The following is a 15,721-nucleotide window of genomic DNA, read 5'->3' as shown; positions in this document are numbered from 1 at the left end:
CTGGAGTCCTGGGTTCGGATCCAGGTCGGTCGGAAATTGCATGTTCTCCCCGTGCCTGCATGGGTTTTCTCCGGGTACTCTGGTTTCCTCCCACATTCCAAAATCATGCATGTAGGCTGATTGGACACTCTAAATTTCCCCTATGTATGAGTGTGAGCATGAATTGTTGATTGTCTCCTCGTGCCCTGCGATTGGCTGGCCACCGATTCAGGGTGTCCCGCCTCTGGCCCGGAGACAGCTGGGATTGGCTCCAGCACCCCCCGTGACCCTTGTGAGGATAAAGTGGTTCAGAAAATGTTTTAGACACAAACTAATATAACAGTAAACAACATTTAGTTTATGTAATTCAATTTGACCTGAACTTGCAAAAAAATAAAAATAATATAAAATCTCTGGCTGTAATGTTAACTCATTGGCATTGAAACATCATCTTTCAATGCCAGCCATCCCATTTAAAATTTGATGTCTATCGCAATCAATGGCAATGAATCAGCACGACACAACGTAAGAAAAAAAAAAGAATCACTGCCTAATCTCAGGGAAGGAGTTAGATCAGTGTTTTGAAATCCGATCGGGCGCGGTTGACCACAAGATGATTTATCCGACAATCTGCGCTAATCTTGTTTACAACACTTTGTGTCCCAATTCTAAAACTTTTGGATAAATAACATTCCAAATAATAAGCCATAAATTCACAGAGATAGGTCATATAATAGATATATATTTACAAACAAGATATTATTGTGTTACTCAATATTGTCAAGGAGTTTGTTACATGCAAAGATGTTTTTAGCCTTTTAGGGTGACAAAATGAATGTCACAGTACTGATAAGAAATTATAGCGCAGGAAGAAAATAAATCAGCTTTTTGTTTTCCAAACAAAAAAAATGTAATAGAGGTAGAATAAAATCGTAGAAATAAAAGACCCTGTTGAGTGAAGTATTAAAAAGGAAACTATGTCGTTTTTACATTGTCATTTTACATCTGAAGTTAGTTCCTCTTTTTTATATTGATAACACTTTTTTCAGGACTTAATTAGGGAAAATTACACTTCAATGGGGTAAAACACATTGTCATCCTTTTAGCTTTATAAAATACTTGTTTAGAACCAAAAGACAGTTCTTGCGCTATAAAATATAAGACTATTCTGTTTACATATTTTTTTCCATGCACAGAATGACCAATCCAACTAATCTCGTAACATAACTTTTTCACTTAACATTAATTTCCAGTATAATTACAACTTGGATCTAAAGAAAATGACATCTACTTTTGCAATTAAAAATGCAACAACTATTTTGTTGATGTCAATTTAAGACATTGTTTTAGGATTACTTTTTACTCTGTGGTGAAGTGACATCTATTTTCTTTCAACGCTTTTTCTTTTGGTCAAAAAGTAGGACTGTACTCGCATAATGTTAATGACATTCCACGTGAATTAAAACTTTTTTTCTATGTAAAATCATAATTTTCTCGTACAAATTCATACTTTATGCTGGGCTAACATCAGCTAGTGTGACTAAATCTTAAAGTCATAACATTTTGAACCAAATTCAAATTTGCAGCTTGGATTCTGACCTTCTTTATGGAAACCCTCAATGACAGAAACCCATAGAGACTTGCTGCATCTTGTTACGATAGCATGCTCTACTCAACCTCACATGCATGCGAGAGGCACCTAACAATTCTTTTCTAAAATCTTCTTTGAGGGGAGGTACATTGCGGATGGCTATTTTGCTTAAAAGTACAGTGGTACCTCGAGATACGAGCTTAATGCGTTCCGGGACTGAGCTCATATGTCGATTTTCTCGTAACTCAAAAGAACGTTTCCCATAGAAATGAACTAAAAACAAATTAATTTGTTCCAACCCTCTGAAAAAACACCCGAAACAGGATATTGGATTGGAAAAACATTTTTATTTGTTCTAATTCGCCATCTATTAACAAAGTAACAAATAACTAGTGGTTTAATATTACTAAAATGTATTTAATAGTTCTAAAATTAGACAGATTTTGCGGAAGGGAGAGAGAGTGACAGAGAGAGGGGGAAGAGGGGGGAGACTTTTTGCACAGCAACGCGCTCGTAACATAACATAAACAAATGTAAATGAACTTGGATTACGATGTAGACACTCAAAAATAAACTGAATTTAACCTTACACTAAACTTAATTCTAAATTTGTTTTGAATTTTGATACCTTTCTTCTCCCGGGTTGGCTCTATTTGCCCCGCCTCCACCCTGACTTTCAGATGCAACATATCGAGGATTGTTTGCTTTTGTATTCCCTTCAAAATATTCCGAAAATGATGCACACAAATGTCCTCACAATAGGATAACGCACGACCACTTGCCAACAAGAAGTAGTATATACTCCTCTCGTATTAGCAATCGCTCTGCCATTCGCACTGACTAACGGGGGAAAAAAACACTGAAAAAAAATCAACGCTCTGCCCAGTGCTCATAGAGACATTACATGAGGGAGTTGCGACTACAGATACATTACACGAGGGAGTTGCAGGGAGAGAGAGTGCCCATGATGTTTTTATGAGCAGCCTCTCGTGTCCGCTGTCTGCTCGTACATCAAAATTTGTCTCGTATCTCAAGATAAATATTTGCTCAAAATTTTACTCGTATCTCAAATTGCTCGTATGGCGGGGCACTTGTATGTCGAGGTACCACTGTACAGAGTTTCAATGAGCTAATGTTCACAAACTTGCACAAGACAAAAGGCTTTAGGGTTCCGATGGTCACCCTGTTCAGTGAAAATGATGAGAAAGTCGTAGGAATCAAGGTGCAACTTTGGCACACTAGTATGACAACTACATGCTATTAGAGGGGAAAAAATGTACCCTTATTGGTATGTGTATATACTACTAATACACCTTTGGATTGTCTGAAAATTTCAAATTATATTTATTTATTCATCAAATTACATATAATTATTATTTAGATAGTTCAGGGGATTCAAGAATGGAGATAAAACATGTCAAGCACTCACACAAAGCTACAACCATTAATTCATGTTATTGTTTGTATCCAAATTTTTAAAAAAATAAGCCACACTTAAGGGTAAGCGGTCATTACAGCAGATAATTCAAAAGTTGACACTTGAGATCTTTAACCCTTCATACGGGAAGGGACTTTTTGGTCATTTAATAAACGTAAATTTGAGAAATTCTGTATTTTACTTAATAATTGTTATGCATTAATAGATACATGAAAATGAATAAAAACAAACAATGGTTACGGTTGCAAATAACTCCCCAATTTTTTCCCCATAGTATTTAACTCGTTGCATGCCATTAGTGGTAATAGATGTCCAAATCATTAAAATTTGGAAAACTGAACGCTGATCTTTCAGTGCCTTAGACAGCGCTAGACGTCCAAGCCATTTTGACTGGCAGGGGCGAATGGATAATTTGATTGGATATCTAGCTCCAGAAATGGCAACAAATTAGTTAATTGCTGTTCCCTCCATTCCCCATAAAACAAAATGAATGTGTTTATTTTTGCTCAATTTCCTGACATCCCAGTGGCAATACAACCGTTGTTAAAAGGAATGCCAAAGTTGTACTCTCAGTAAAATTAGTATTGACTAAATGTTCCTATTTCTGCTGTAAAGTTCCCAAATCTCAAGCAGATCAGGATCATCTGTTCACATTTTCCCAAAGTGAGGTAGTAGGAAACAGGACCACCCAAACGAGTCGTTGGTGGTCTTGAATAAAGTGGAAGGCACATGACTGTATGCCACTTGACTGGAACCTGTGAGTGGATGGACGTCACCGGCACACTCAGATTGAGTTGTTGTTGTTGTTGCTTGGACTCTTTTGCCTAAGTCAGTGTTTTTATTTTTATTTTCATTAATATTGAATTGAGTTGAATGCTTTTATTGTCATTATACAAGTATAATGAGATTTAAAGCTTCAACATGAATGGTTTCCAGGTGAACAAAGGAATGTATTACAAAAATGGCTTTGAGGGAAATTATATTAATTGGGTCCAAAATATCTAGCTAAAATGGTGTGACAAATATAGTTAAAGAATGTCAAGCATGAAATTATCTTCCTTTGATTTCTTGTTTTGGCGATTTTTTTTAAAAGTGTCATTTTAGCTATTTATAATAGTATTTACATATTTTTTTCCTTGAATGATTGCCAATTCAATGTGCAGAATTAAAGGAATGGAAAAACAATCTGAAATATTTTCCTCAAAGACATTTTTTGTTTAGGATGATGTGATGACTGTAATCCAGACCAAAACTATGGAGGGCCAGGAGTGCCAAAATAAAATGAATCAAAATGAACAAATATAAAAATTATAATAACATTGGAACGGTAAATTTGATATAAAATGTAAAAAATTAAATAAATGTATGTTGAATTGAAGCAAAACTTTACTAAATAAATGTGAACCATATCCCTAAAAATGTTGAGATACATGTATAACATTTTAAAATTTGAAATATATGCCAAAATACATCAACATTTGATATAAATAAAATTCAAAATTTAAAAACAATGAAATTACATAATTAAAACAAACAAATCTTGAACTACATCTTTAAAATTACATGATTAATCATTGGGGGGAAAAGTAAAATTTAAGCTAAATATATAACAAACCAAATGAATAAACATAAATATTAAATGAGATCAAAAATCAAATGCTTAACTTTTGAAATAGAGTCAAAAACAGTCAATGACGCATTTAATTATGTATACATTCATTTAATTTTGCTACCCTTGGTCCTCCATACTAAATTAATAGAAGTAAAATAGCAAGAATGTTTTCTCGTTATTTGAAATGATCAATTTTCTACCAATCTGTACATAGTACTTAAAGTGCCACCAACAAAATACTAACACGAGTTATATTTCTTGTTCATTTTGCTGTGTGTGCATGGCTAACATAAATACTGAGAGGCCTAAATATAAAGACATCAGTGTTCGTTGGGTCCCTTCGACCAAAACATCTGTATATTTCAATGACTTAATATATTCTATGATAAATATGTGCCTGCATATTTAACTCATCAATGACTCAATTTGTCCAATAAAAGTTTTTTTCCTCTGATTGATTTTAACTAGTGAAGATTTCTATTGACTGCCATGCAGGTCCAAATAGATTTATGTATCTCTATTACCATAAATGGGAGCCATTGAGTTAATAAAACTGTTCCACATTTTAATTTATTATTGAACTGATAATAAACAGTAAAAATCTGCATGGCGTCAGCAGGCACACCTTCTCCAAAGGGCAACGTCTTGAGTTGCCACCGTCGGGCCGCCATCGCCGTTGCGCTCAGTTTCAGGCGCACTCTGCTCCATCCGCTTCATTACCATATCCAGTAAAGTCTGCACTGCTTTGTCCACGCCTGAGCCTGCCAAGGCGCTCGTCTCAAAATAGGGTATGCTGTGAATCAAAAGAATAAACTTCAACATTGATGAACATGGGAAAATTCGGTGATTGATGTAACACAACGCCAGGAACATTTGTCCAATATACAGTGGTACTTCTACTTACAAAATGAATTGGTTACAGAAGTGATTTTGTAACTTGGATTTTTCATAAGTAGAGGCATACTTTACATTCAATTGGCATCATTTGTTCCACAATCTTTAATACTAGGCAGTATAAACCAGTGGTGGACCGTCAGGGCCTGAAAGGCCTTCTCTGCTGGCCTAAAGAAATGTCTGAATCACAGACTGTTGTTAATTATGTTTGGCCATGAATACTTATACTAAATAATTCCAAATTGTCTATCAGCTTCCTTTCATTGCTTTTCCCCTGGTTGCACTGCTTCCAGATGTGTGTTTTGATATTTAAGCATCTAACCAATCACATTTCAGCCATTATTTGTTGCCAGGGTCAGAAATCTGCCTTGAGGACTTCACAATCAGTTCTGCAGGCTCTGCTGCATAAAACAAGCGTTGATAAAACTGTTGCTTTAACCAATCAGATTTTGAGTTGGCGACACCAAGGCCTTCTCACAGGCGTATGGATACGTCATTGCTTTCACCAACTATGATTGGCTAGTAATAGAGTGGACTAGCCAGAGCTACCAAACTGTATCTGGAGCGAGCTGCATAAGCAAATATATTGTTGCTTTGATTTAATAGCGGTTTTGTCAACCCGCAATGGCTGAAGGAGGAGAAGAAATTGATTTGTTTGCAGATTTACTGTCAAAGCCATTTTCAAGACGGACTTTTCAAGAAAACCGGGACATCATTAAGAAAGGTCGGACAACTCCGAAGCAAGCAAGCCTGTCACAACCGGGAACTAATATTTTCAACACTAAATTGAACAAAAATTTATGCCAGAAATATGACAGGACAGGCTCGACTTTCAGCATTAGCTTCGATGGTGATAGAATAGAAGGAGGAAAGAAAGGAGGATGGATATTGTGTGCAGTTAAAAGGATTTTTAGTGAGTAAAATATGGCTATATTCCTAAATAATATTTCAATTGTATGAGGTTATTATTAATTGGATTGGATAACTTTATTCATCACGTATTTGGGAAATTTCATTGTGACAGTAGCAAGAGGGTGAGAATGCAAATACAGCAAAGGCATAGTTACACAGTTACAAGTTAGACAGTCCATCACAAAGGCAGCAGAACAACAAAGCAAAAGCACAAAGTACAAAGCAAAGCAAAGTAAATGGGATCATTAAGAATCACTAAATCAAATCATTAAGACAGAAAAGCAGCAAAAACACAAAACGAGCAAGAGTGGACGGAGCTACCGCCACCAGCTGCCACTTGAACGGCGCCATCTTGGTTGCGGTAGCAAAAACAGATACAGACTCAAGGAAAAGACGTTGATAAAGATGATTTGTTATGTGTCGCAGCTGTAGCTGCAGTAGAGGTTTTATAGCCATAAAATAGTTTTTGAGTGTTGGATTGTTTCCGACAGCTGAAGGCGTCACTAGGAAATTCACGGACCGCCACTGGGTTCTGACAATAACATTGCTACATTTATGAGGTGGCGCGTGGCACAGTGGCAGAGTGATTACCATGTCCGCCTCAGTGCTCAGTTTTCAATCACCAGGCGGTGTGGACTTTGCATGTTCTCCCCGAGAGTGTGAGCATGAAGGTTTGTTTATGTCATTGTGACCTGCGATGGGCTGGCGACCAATTTGGAGTGTCCCCCGCCTACTGTCCATCATTGGCTGAGATAGGATTCAGCAACCCTTGTGAAAATAAGCAGATCGGAAAATGAATGAATGAATATTTACATGTTGTCAAGAGATGGGTGGTTTGACAGATTTAGGAAAAAACAAAAGATATCCACACTTTGGGACGATCATGTTATGCTTACGCTGTGCCCTTGATGGACTAAGAGGTTAATTATAACTATTAGATCTTTGAATGATTTTATAGGAATGGGTATCCATAGTATGCTACAACCGAGTTGTTACGCTTGGTCGAGATTAGATTTGAACTTTATTTCATCCCGTATTCGGGAAATTTCTTGGTTGCAGTGGCAAGACAAACACAAGACACACAAGACATTGTAGACCTAGGTAAAAAAATGGAGCCACACACAGGAAGTCCACAAGTTGGGGACCTTCTGCAGACTGAGACTGAGGTTACCACACAGTCCCTCAGTAGTCTGGAGATTTTAAAGATCATCTTTCTTGCCTAGACCCTCCTAAAATGTCCTATCACCTAATCAGCAGCAGCGGAGAGGCTGGTGGGGGGCTTCAAAGCAGCTACCGCTGACAGTCATCAGCAATGAGTTCATGGTTCATGCGTTATTCATTAGCGTATTACCAATTTAAATACTCAGATTAGCGCGTCGGCCTCACAGTTTTGGGGTCCTGGGTTCAAATGCAGGTCAGTCCTCCTGTGTGGACTTTGCATGTTCTGTGGGTGCTTCGGTTTCCTCCCACATTCCAAAAACATGCATGTTGGGCAGTTTGGACACTCTAAATTGCCACTAGGTATGAGTGTGAGCGTGAATGGCTGTTCGTCTCCTCATTCTCTGCAATCGCCTTTTGCCCGAAAAGTCAGCTGGGATAGGCTCCAGCACCCCCCGTGACCCTTGTGAGGATAAGCGGTTCAGAAAATGAATGAATTAATACTCAAATTAAGAGAACACATCAACAACTTTCTTACTGTTCTAATTGTTTAAACATTATTTATAATTAGTATTTACCTCATTGGCTGCAATCAAACTTTGTTCAATTGCTGCCACCCCCTCATGAAAAATAAATTGGACGTCTATCGCTCAAATTAAGAGAACACATGAGCAACTTTCCTACTGTTCTAATTGGTTAAACACTATTTAATTTGTAATGACCTAATTGGCTGCAATCAAACTTCATCCAATTGCTGCCAACCCTCCCATTAAAAATAAATTGGACGTCTATCGCTCAAATTAAGAGAACACGGTTCAGAGAATGAATGAATACTCAAATTAAGAGAACACATCAACAACTTTCCTACTGTTCTAATTGTTTAAACATTATTTATAATTAGTAATTACCTCATTGGCTGCAATCAAACTTTGTTCAATTGCTGCCGCCCCTTCCCATTAAAAATAAATTGGACGTCTATCGCCGTAAACGGCATGAAATGCAATCATTCAATGCCAAGCATCCCAGTTGAAAACGACTTCATGTCTATTGCTGTGAAAGTTGATGAATCGTTCCATTGATTTGATCAGCCAGATAGTCTATGAAAGCCAGGCCAAACCTTAGTACAGCACTGACCCGTATTTGTCCGCCATATCTCGGGCCTGCCTGGCGTGCACGTCCCTAATGCTCCGGAGATCGCCCTTTGTGCCTACCAGTACCACATCTGGGTTGTCACAGTAGGCGTTGGCCTGGAGTTGACCTGAGGACAGCAACCGTAAAGCAGGGCCAAGTCCATTCAAAAGTAAATAAGAGAAAACAGGGTGGTGATTACTATATACTATGTCGTTTGTGGATATACACAATTTTAGTGGGTGTTTTTTCTTCAAACACATACTCATCCAGTTCCTGACATTGAGGAAGCTTTGCTGATTGGTCAGGTCAAACATGAGCAGAAAGCCCATGGCATCCCTGAAGAAAGCTGTCGTCAGGCTTCGAAATCTACCCAAAAAAATCTATTTTAGATATTATTTAACACAGTTAATTATTTTGAATTGCACATTGATTCATTATTAACAACCCATGTGTTTGTGTACTGCCATATGCCTACATGCAGTAAATATAAAACCTCATATTTTTAATAGCTTTTCAAGGCTATTGTGTGGAATAGATTCTGATTTTGCAGAGTTTTGTAACATGTTACAGTTCAATTGTGTACATACAGTATATTCTATAGATGTATGTAGTATACTCTTCCTATTAAATTCAAAAATCTAAATGCCCAATCCTCTACACTACAGAGATAAATTCCAAGAACATCTGTGAGCTTCTAAAAATATGCATTGAGAGTTGTGAATCAAAGAACTCTCATTTTGAACATTGTGATTTCAATTTGTTTTGCTATAGTGTGTCATGATGTTTAAAATATTTACTTTTTTGAAAAATTTGAGCTGCATTTTTGGGGGTAAAATTTGATATTTGAACCGAAAAGATGTGGTTGTGTTTATGTAGCTTTAAAAAAAAGTTTGTGGTCAGACAATGCGGAAAACAGTAATTCTTGAAATATAGGTGTCCCAATTACATTTTTTCGGATGACTGGTTAGCGCATCGGGGTTGGTTGGGTTTTCTCCAGGTACTCTGGTTCCCCCCCCACATAAAAAAGACAAAAAAAACCATGCATGGCAGGATGGTTGAACCCTCTAAATTGTCTGTCGGTATGAGTGTAAGTAAGCATTAATGGTTGATTGTCACCTGCCCTGGGATTGGCTAGCAACCTTTTCAGGGTGCCCATACCCATAGTTGGCTGGGAGAGACTCCAGCAGCCCCTGCGGGCCTTGTGAGGTTAAGCACGACAAAAAAATGAATCAATAATTCATCATTCACTTTACAAAGAGAGAATAGAAGACAGTGCCTAGTAATTAAATTGGATACCATGTTATCATATATACATATACAGAACCCAAATGCATTTCATGCATTTAGCGGCTGTTTGGATGTAACCGTGCCTCTCTTGTCCGGCCGTGTCCCAAAGCTGAAGGTGGACTTTGAAGTTCTTCTCTGTTGTACCATCAGCATTTGTTCCTGTGTACATCTGCCAGAAATAAAGGTAATGATTTTGGGGGGGAGCTGTTTTATTGAATATTTTTTTAAGACTAGCAGTGTAAATCAGAAAAATAAATACCGTATTTTTCTGCCTATAGGTCATACTTTTTTAAATAGTTTGGCTGCGCCTGCAACTAATACTCAAGTGCATGCAACCAGGGGCAAAGGGGGCCCGGTCCAAGCCCGGACCCAATTTTATGCACTATCAGGTGTACCTTCAATACATAGATGGCCTACGTATTTTAAAACGGTTTCTATATAAAGGTCGCACTACATTATAAGGCACAGTAGATGTAGTAAAAGTAGTGGTTGGGGAGTTGCATTTTGCATTCACAAGATCAAGGGTGAGCAAACCAGTCCTCAAATGCCACTGTGGGTGAAATTTTGTTTCAACCGATCCAACACAGACAGTTTAATGAATTAAGTTTCTGCTGAAACAAGAAACACCTGACTTGTTACGTGAAGTGCTAATTATGCGTGGCGTCGTAGTTGGACTGAAATGCAGGGAAGCAATCGAGGACGTGGAATGCAGTGCTCCCACAAAATTAAGATCAAATAACAAAATCAAACCTGACGTGGTTAGTGGGTCGGCCTCAAAGTGGGGGACCTGAGTTCAAATCCAGGTCGGTCCACCTGTGTGGAGTTTTCATGTTCTGCCGTTGTCTGCGTGGGTTTCCTCCGGGTACTCCGGTTTCCTCCCACATTCCAAAGACATGGATAGTAGGCTGATTGGACACTCTAAATTTCCCCTAGGTATGAGTGTGGGCGTGAATGGTTGTTTGTCTCCTTGTGTCCTGCAATTGGCTGGACACCAATTCAGGGTGTCCCCTGCCTGGTCCCCGAAGTCAGCTGGGATAGGCTCCAGCATCCACCCCCCGCAACCCCAATGAGGATAAAGCGGTTCAGAAAATGAGATGAGATGGGAAACTTGGCATGAATCAAACAAAGTAGACAATCCAACAATGACTAACAAACACACAGGGTTTAAATAGACAGACAAGGGCTGATGATCAATCACGTGCAGCTGGTTACGAGAAAAAGGGAAGGCCGGAGGGACACAAGAGCCAAAAAGCACACACACACACACACACACACACACAAACCCTAACAAGACAAGCTCCCAGTGGTCAATGGAGCGTATTTGAGATAACGCTTCGAATACAGATGTGTGCCAATGCAAGGCTCCCATTGGTCGATGTAGCAGCAGTCTTTTGAGAAAGCTTAGGTTTTTTTATGGTGCACCTCATAGTGCGTAAAATACAATGTTTATTTCTCTGTCTACCAACTCTGTAATTTCTTTTTTAAGGCTATAGTTTTCTGAAAAAACGCTATGATAACAGATACCTAGTCAACCTATTCTTCTCCATTATACTGTTGTTACTTTAACGTGTTTGTTCTTGGTTTCTAGTTAAATAAAATATTCCTCTCAAAAATGTGACATACTCCAGTGTGACGTACATATAATTTTTTTCTCCTCATTGTGTTCTTTGGCTAGTGCAACATATAGTTTGATAAATACGGTAAATGAAATAAAAGTGTAAGGAAAAACTCAACAAAGTGAAATAGAGGGGAAAAAAATAAATGCATGCAATGCATTTTAATTAATTCAATTTAGATTCTAAATTGAATTAATTAAAATGCATTGCATGCATTTATTTTTCCCCCTCTATTTCACTTTGTTGATTATTCTAAATTTTAGAATAAATGAAAATTAAAAAAGACTGGAATAAAGGAATGACTAACTTTAAAATATATGGACAATAAGTAAGAATAGAAATAAATGAACTGAAAAGTATAAACAGAAATAAATAGAAATAAATGCTGGAAAAAAGAGAAAATTACATAAATTTTATGACATAAATGTAGAAACAAAAATATACTGAAAATTTAATATACGCAATGAGACATTTAACTCATTCAACAAACATTCATTCGTCCATCCACGTCAAAATGGATTGTACGTCTAACACGGTGAATGCTTTGAAAGGATTACCATTCACAGTCAGCCCGCCCAATTAAAATGAATTGAATGTTTATCATTGTCAATGACAGGCAATAAGCAAATAAATGATGTATTTACTGACTTTTGGCTCTCCTGGTCCACTAGAGTCAAGTAGACGTCACTCACCAGCCGTTTTTCCCGAAAATCGATGCCCACAGTGGAGTTGAACTTGCGGCTGAACTTGTTATCGGTGTACCTGTAAAGGAAGGTGGTCTTGCCCACACCCGAGTCACCCAATGCCAACAGCTTGATCAGATAGTCGTAGTCCCACTCGGCCATGGTGCTGCTTAGCCTGCTTACCGGGGGGTTAGAAAGTTGACGTAAGCTTAAGGCGGCATCTTAAAACTGCGATCAGAGCGCGTGACTTGGCCCGAGCTGCGTCCACATGAGCAGTCAAAAGGGTTTTTAGATCTCCTGTTGGGCTAGACAGAACCCCTTTCATGAGGTGCATGTCGGCGCTTTCTCTTGCCGTGGCCAATCACATTTGGCTGACAGGCCCACAAGGCCATGATAACAGCAAAGTTTTGTCGGCTTAATGCCTTTATTTAGAGGATTTCCCCATGGCTTCCAGTGAATGATTCTAAAGTCAGAAAGCATAGCCAATCAGCAGCGCCAGTAGTTAATTAAACACAAAAAGAGCAAACATTATCTGTAAATGTCATTAATGAAAAGATCATACTGGTGAGTTCAATAAATAACCATCACAATTAATAGTAGTGTGATCCTTCACCACTTCTCGGCTTCAGTACATCGCAGATTTTGAGTTAAGTATAAAATAGTTTATAAAAATGGCAAAATTGATGCTGAAATCGTAACGAAAGATGGGAGATGAAAAATGGCGGAAGTCAGAGCTACCCTTCTTCTTTGGCACTGAATTGGGTGGCACTCAGCGCCAAAGAAGAACAATTTCATCGCAGTAGAAGAATGATGCGCCGAAGATGAAGAATTTCACTGCAGAAGAATGATCTGACGAATATTATAAAATCTGAGTCGGACCACATTTTGCCTTCTCCTGTTTTGTTGCGAATGAATTTCCCATCGCGCACACTACCACTTTGATAAAGACTTCGCCGAGCCTTTTCCAGCTTTATTTGGATTTTGAATCGTCTTTTAAAATGCCTCCGTGGCCGGATGATTCGCCTAAAGACGTTTCGCCCGCCTCCGTGGCCGGATGATTCGCCTAAAGACGTTTCGCCCGCCTCCGTGGCCGGATGATTCGCCTAAAGACGTTTCGCTGATGGACGTTTGACAGACGGACAGGTCGCCGAATGGACGTTCCACCGAACGGTCATTCGGCCGAACGGACGTTCCACCGAACGGTCATTCGGCCGAACGGCCGAACCTCCGTTCGAACGGAGGTTTCTCCAAAACGGGATTCGCGCGCTCGCCCCGCCCCCGGATCGTGTGTGTACAAGTTTTTCAACCTCGGCTCGCGGGCCGAGTACCAATGCCTCCGAAAAGTCCTGCCGAATAATCGCGGTGACTTAGCCTAAAAAGCGGAGGCACCTTGATGGGCCAGTCGGCCCCGTGACCCGGCCCCGGCCGGAACAGTTAGCGACACGGTTCGTCTGTCGAGGAAGAGTTCCCTAACATAACTGAAGAGACTGGTTATCTTCCAGAGCAAGTTTTTTGGAAGAGGATGCCTTCCTGGACATTCAAAGAAGAACTGAAAGTCCCAGAGTTCACATGGATCGCCTGACACTCATCATGGTAAAGCCAGCCTTAAACTACAAGTTCAACTGTCCCCATGCTTTAAAAAAGAAGAACCAAGACTTGCTGCCTGTCTACTGGATGAGCAACCGGAAAGCCTGGATGCCAAAAGCCGTCACAAACGGTTTCATCCCGAACATGAAGCTGTATCTTGCTGACAGGGGGCTGCTTTTCAAGGTGTGGACTGTTTTATTGCTGGATATTAATCATTAAATTTTATTATGACCAGATCATTTATGGGTAGTAGAAATGCACCTACTGAAGGCAGGTATGATACTGGTGTGTGGCCATAGCAAGCACTTCTGATGTTGCTCACAGTGGTCCTCACTATATATTGTTTGTATGCCCCTCATCCTCATCTTCCATACCGCCCATCCTCGAGAGGGTTGCGGGGGTTGGTGGAGCCTAACCCAGCCATCTTCGGGCGAAGGCGGACTACACCCTAGACTGGTCGCCAGTCAGCCGTAGGGCACACAGAGACAAACGAACATTCGTACCCCCAATCATACCGCCACCAGCGGGAACTTAACCTCTACACCATGAGGCAGCGTTTGTATGCCCCGACATATGAAAAATTGCCTGGCTCTCAGGAGAGCTCCCCCACATCGAGAGGACCCAGAGGAGTTGGCTCGAGCATCGTCTTAGGATGCCCTCTGGACGCCTCCCGGGTGAGGTATTCCGGGCATGGCTCACTGGGAGGACGCCATGGGCCCGACCCAAGACACGTTGGCAAGACTATGTCTTCTGGCTGGGCCAAGAACACCTTGGGATCCTCCCGAAAGAGCTGGATGAAGTGGCTGAGGAGAGGGAAGTCTGGGCTTCCCTGTTAAAGCTGCTGCCCCCGCAACTCAACCTCGGATAAGCGGAGGGAGATGAAGGAATGATATCATCTCATCTCTTCTTATTTTCTGAACCGCTTTATCCTCACAAGGGTTGTGGGAGGTGTTGGAGTCTATCTCAGCTGACTTCGGGCCAGAGGCGGGGGACACCTGAATTGGTGGCCACCCAATCGCAGGGCACTAGGAGACAACCATTCACGCTCACACTCGGAGCAGGGGGCAATTTAGAGTGTTCAATCAGCCTACCATGCATGTCTTTGGAATGTGGGAGAAAACCAGAGTACCCAGAGAAAACCCACGCCAGCCCAGAGAGAACATGCAAACTCCACACAGGTGGACAGACCTGGATTTGAACGCAGGACGCCTACTGTGAGGCCGACGTGCTAACCACTCAGCCGCCGGGCCACCCACAATTGAACTGTACAGCGCAAAATGCTAATGAATAACAGAAAATTGAAAATGGACCTTGCTACAATATTCCTGAAAGGTCAGAAGTTCAAATCCCGGCTACAACTTCCCTCGGTCAAGCCCAAATGACTTGTGCATTACTGAAGGATTGAATGGTAAACCATTTTTGAAAAGCATTGTACAAATCTTTATTTGTTACAAGTTACAAGAATCATCCATTATTGAATATCAATGACAGAGTTCTACTTTAAGTCCAGTATTCTTATTTTATTTCTACCAAAGGCATAAAAACATAGTGAAAAAGGCCAAAACCAAAATACAGAGCTGCTTTGGGAACAATTAGAATAGCTGAAGAAATGAGTCAAGCTTGCCTGTATTACTCAACAACAATATTTTAGGAATTTGGGTCAGAATGCATCACGTGAACATAAGCACTCATAAAAGTCAGATTGAACTTGACTTAACATTGCAGTTTTTATGGAGGCAATATGTAGTGATTTTCCATCATTTTATGGTGCCAGGAATTGATTATTATTTATATATGTATTTTTTTCCAGGAAATTGTGTTTGCCATGATTTT

General features: G+C 39.9%; 1 protein-coding gene across 1 annotated transcript; it reads right to left on the bottom strand.

Moving 5' to 3' along the window:
- Positions 1–5,176: 5,176 nt before the first annotated feature.
- LOC144074412 (ras-related protein Rab-27B-like) lies at positions 5,177–12,568 on the bottom strand. Its single transcript, XM_077600831.1, has 5 exons — positions 12,311–12,568; positions 10,086–10,171; positions 8,978–9,081; positions 8,719–8,842; positions 5,177–5,413 (listed from the first exon to the last, which is right to left on the bottom strand). Exons 1-5 carry the CDS (start codon positions 12,461–12,463, stop codon positions 5,233–5,235), a joined length of 648 nt encoding a protein of 215 aa, XP_077456957.1. The 5' UTR covers positions 12,464–12,568; the 3' UTR covers positions 5,177–5,232.
- Positions 12,569–15,721: the final 3,153 nt, after the last annotated feature.

The sequence above is a fragment of the Stigmatopora argus genome, chromosome 5 (genome assembly GCF_051989625.1).
Source record: "Stigmatopora argus isolate UIUO_Sarg chromosome 5, RoL_Sarg_1.0, whole genome shotgun sequence".
Classification (NCBI taxonomy): Eukaryota; Metazoa; Chordata; class Actinopteri; order Syngnathiformes; family Syngnathidae; genus Stigmatopora; species Stigmatopora argus.
The sequence above is the reverse complement of the archived record's forward strand: the minus strand, read 5'-3'. Positions and strand labels throughout refer to the sequence as shown.